Source organism: Phytophthora infestans, genomic scaffold (assembly GCF_000142945.1).
Source record: "Phytophthora infestans T30-4 supercont1.107 genomic scaffold, whole genome shotgun sequence".
Lineage (NCBI taxonomy): Eukaryota > Oomycota > Peronosporomycetes > Peronosporales > Peronosporaceae > Phytophthora > Phytophthora infestans.
Window position 1 is genome coordinate 320,420 of NW_003303652.1, and position 3,066 is coordinate 323,485.

Here is a 3,066-nt window from a genome sequence, read left to right on the forward strand (position 1 = left end):
ACGACTGCAAATTAGCTAATTCTGACCACATTTTTGAAATCTACACCCGAGTTTACCACTCTTATCTAACCGCTACTAAATGATTTGGGTTGTTGAATCCTAATGACAGAAGGCTACATTCTGGTCCAAGTAATACAATAAACTTTAACCTTTAAGCTAAAGGTCACCTTTGACTACGGTAGGCGCAAAAGAACAGATTTGTACCTCAAGGATAATTAAAGTTGGGACGTGGCGTCTCATCATTGGTTGAAAATCGCTGTCACACACCTTCATGTCCGCTTAAGTACGCCAGAAATTCTCCACTCATTCTAAAAATCGCCGCCTCAAGGAAAGATGGTGAAGCTTTTCTGTTGTATCGTTGGTGTCGCGGGAAGCGCGTTCTCCGTGGAAGTAAACGAAGGCAAAACCGTAGATGACTTGAAGGAAGCAATCAAGGCGAAGAAGACCAACGACTTCAAAGAGGTTGATGCAGACAAGCTACAGCTCTTCCTGGCGAAGAAGGGTGACGCGTGGCTGCGGGACAACGAAGACCTGGACACGTTGCTTCAGAGCGAAATCGCCTTTTCATCGTATTTGCACATGCGTGCGTCGTGGAAGCTAAGCAAGCCGACCCTTTTCGGGCCTGACGTTTCGTTAGGAGAGGGCGTAGTTCACGTGCTGGTGGTGGTTCCGGTGGGTGCTGGAGTTGGCGTAGGACAAGACGTCAGCATGGATGTTCCGGCTGCTGTACCGATGGGTCCCAACGTGAATCTGTCTTCGTGTGAAGATCTCCTCGCCTTTTTGGAAAACGACATGATTAACAAGGAAGCCATCGTGTCACGTCCTCACATTTTAGGAGCCGACAGTCTACAGTTTCAATTGGTTGGAAGGGAAAAGGCGCTTATGAAGACAGCGAAGTGCTTCCTCAATATCATCGCGCGTAGTGGCACTGCTGGAACAGATCGCACGAAGCAGGTTGTGCCTGTTTGCTCTGGCATTTCTGGCTTGGGAAAAACGCGTATGCTCGAAGAAGGTGGCACAATTTTGCAAGAGATGGGGCTGGATCCTGATCACGTTGTCCGTGTGATTGTTCCATACTATAACGGCTTTAGTCCCCAACCGGTCGAGGAAACGATGCCGATCGCGGCATCATTTTCGTGGCGGCTCTTGTATCGATTTTTCCTCGACAAGAATTGTGCGCTTGCATTTGACAAGTGGTTTAAGCTGCGACTACCTCGGAATGGAGGTCGGTTGACATTGAGTGATGCCATCGAAGTCATCGATCGCAAGCTGCGTCGGCCAGTGCATGGCAAAGAGAAGCTGTACCTCTTTGTTGGCGTCGATGAATATCAGAAGATTGAAAAAGTAAATGCTCCTCGAAGTGACCCCGACTCGTCACTCCTTGGTGAGCTAGTGGAAGCCATAGTTGCATTCTTGTGCACGAAGTCGTCGAATCTGGTTGTGCTACCCATGTTTGCAGGGACAGATTTGGGTGTGATTGCAAATTCCTTGAATTATGTGACGGAGCGGCTTCCCATGACTCTCTTGACCTTGGATCAAGTATTCACCTTTGTGGAGAGCAATGCAGATTTTGCAATGCTCCTGCGACAGTCTCAGATTCGTCGCCATTTGCTTATGCTTGGAGGTGTGCCACGATGGGTTGTCGAATACCTGTTGGAACTGAGGAGCTGCTTGCAAGGAGGTGTCGTGTCATTGGAAAACATCAACAATTGTTATGATGATGTCTGGACAAATTTCGTGGATTACTACTTGAGATCACCCTTAGTAGATCTTCAAACGCTCGTTCGCTTGGCGGCCTTTGCCGTATCGGGCTTTACGGTTAACCCATTCAGCACGATTGATGGCCGCTTGGAATGGTCAAGGCTTCGAGATTCTTCGCTATGTTTACTCAGTCCGCGCGCATCCTCAAACTGTGTGGCGTATGATGTTCGAGTTCCGTATCCGTTATTGGCGAATATTGGATTTACAAAGACACTGGCAACCAGAGCAGAACAGGCCTTCGCGACGGCGTTGAACGACATGAGTGAAATGGTGGACTCAACAATGTTCGCCCTTCAATCGTGGCAGTCGTGGGAGATGTTCGGTGCCTGTTTTTATGCAGTGAGAATCAATGCGTTGCTGGTGCTTGGGCACTCGACCGTGAAGCTGGGAGACCTTCTACCTAGCGCGCGGATGTCTGAAGAAACACGTCACATTTCCGTGAAACTTGTTCCGTCAAGAGTGGTTCAGTGTGCGGAAGCCTTTGGTTCCTTAACCCCTCAACTCATTTCAAACAAATTCAATCAACAAGAAAAGTATAATTGGACGTCGAGTGGTTGCATTGCAGTGAACGGCGATGGCGAAGCGGGCGTCGACATTTTTTTTGCGCTGAATGATGCTGTGACTGACAACGTGGTGGTCTTTGTAGACCAGAGAAAGCGACAGTTCGGTAAATTTCAGCCATGTCACGCAAAGGAATACCTTGGCAAGCTGAGTGTTTGTCCAAAGTTTCTTGTGGCACTTGGTGCGCGTTTAGTGAGAGGGGTTTTGAATTGCGATTCCTTGTCGAATCTTGCGACGTATGATGTGCCGCATGACTGTTTCCTCTTGAGCCCAGACGAGAGTGAGCAGTTTTATGGAACACTGGCGTATCATCCAGCGTGTACGCCGTTCATCTCGGTCAACTCAGCGTGCAAAACAGCTCTCAAATCAGTACTTCGAGGCACTATGAAAGCTGTTGATGAAGCTGCCGAAGCCATCTTGACGAAGAGAAATGAACCCAGTGGAGGTTTCAGTAATTCCGAGGATGTGCGTTCTTTTATCAAATTTAAGCGGTTGAAAGTCGACTTTGATGACGAGTATGCGGAGTTTCAATCGTAAGTGACAAGAAACCGAGACTAAAGTCATGCTCGATCTGACAATACTACTAGTACCGTTGTAAGTCTGATTGAGCCTGCCTCAATTATTTCACTGCAATGTATTAGTCGGAAGGCTAATTCATTGCAGTGAAAATAAAGTGGCAATATTTGAAGATTTTTTTTATGTTTTAGCTTGTGATGAAAACTTACAAAAGATATTTCTAGTATC

The 3,066-nt window shown here is 47.3% G+C and overlaps 1 protein-coding gene across 1 annotated transcript; it reads left to right on the forward strand.

Annotated features, from left to right (window-relative positions):
* Positions 1-333: 333 nt before the first annotated feature.
* PITG_19509 (Crinkler (CRN) family protein) lies at positions 334-2,859 on the forward strand (the record flags this gene model as incomplete). Its single annotated transcript, XM_002896047.1, has 1 exon — positions 334-2,859. One exon carries the CDS (start codon positions 334-336, stop codon positions 2,857-2,859), a length of 2,526 nt encoding a protein of 841 aa, XP_002896093.1.
* Between the last annotated feature and the right edge of the window lie 207 nt (positions 2,860-3,066).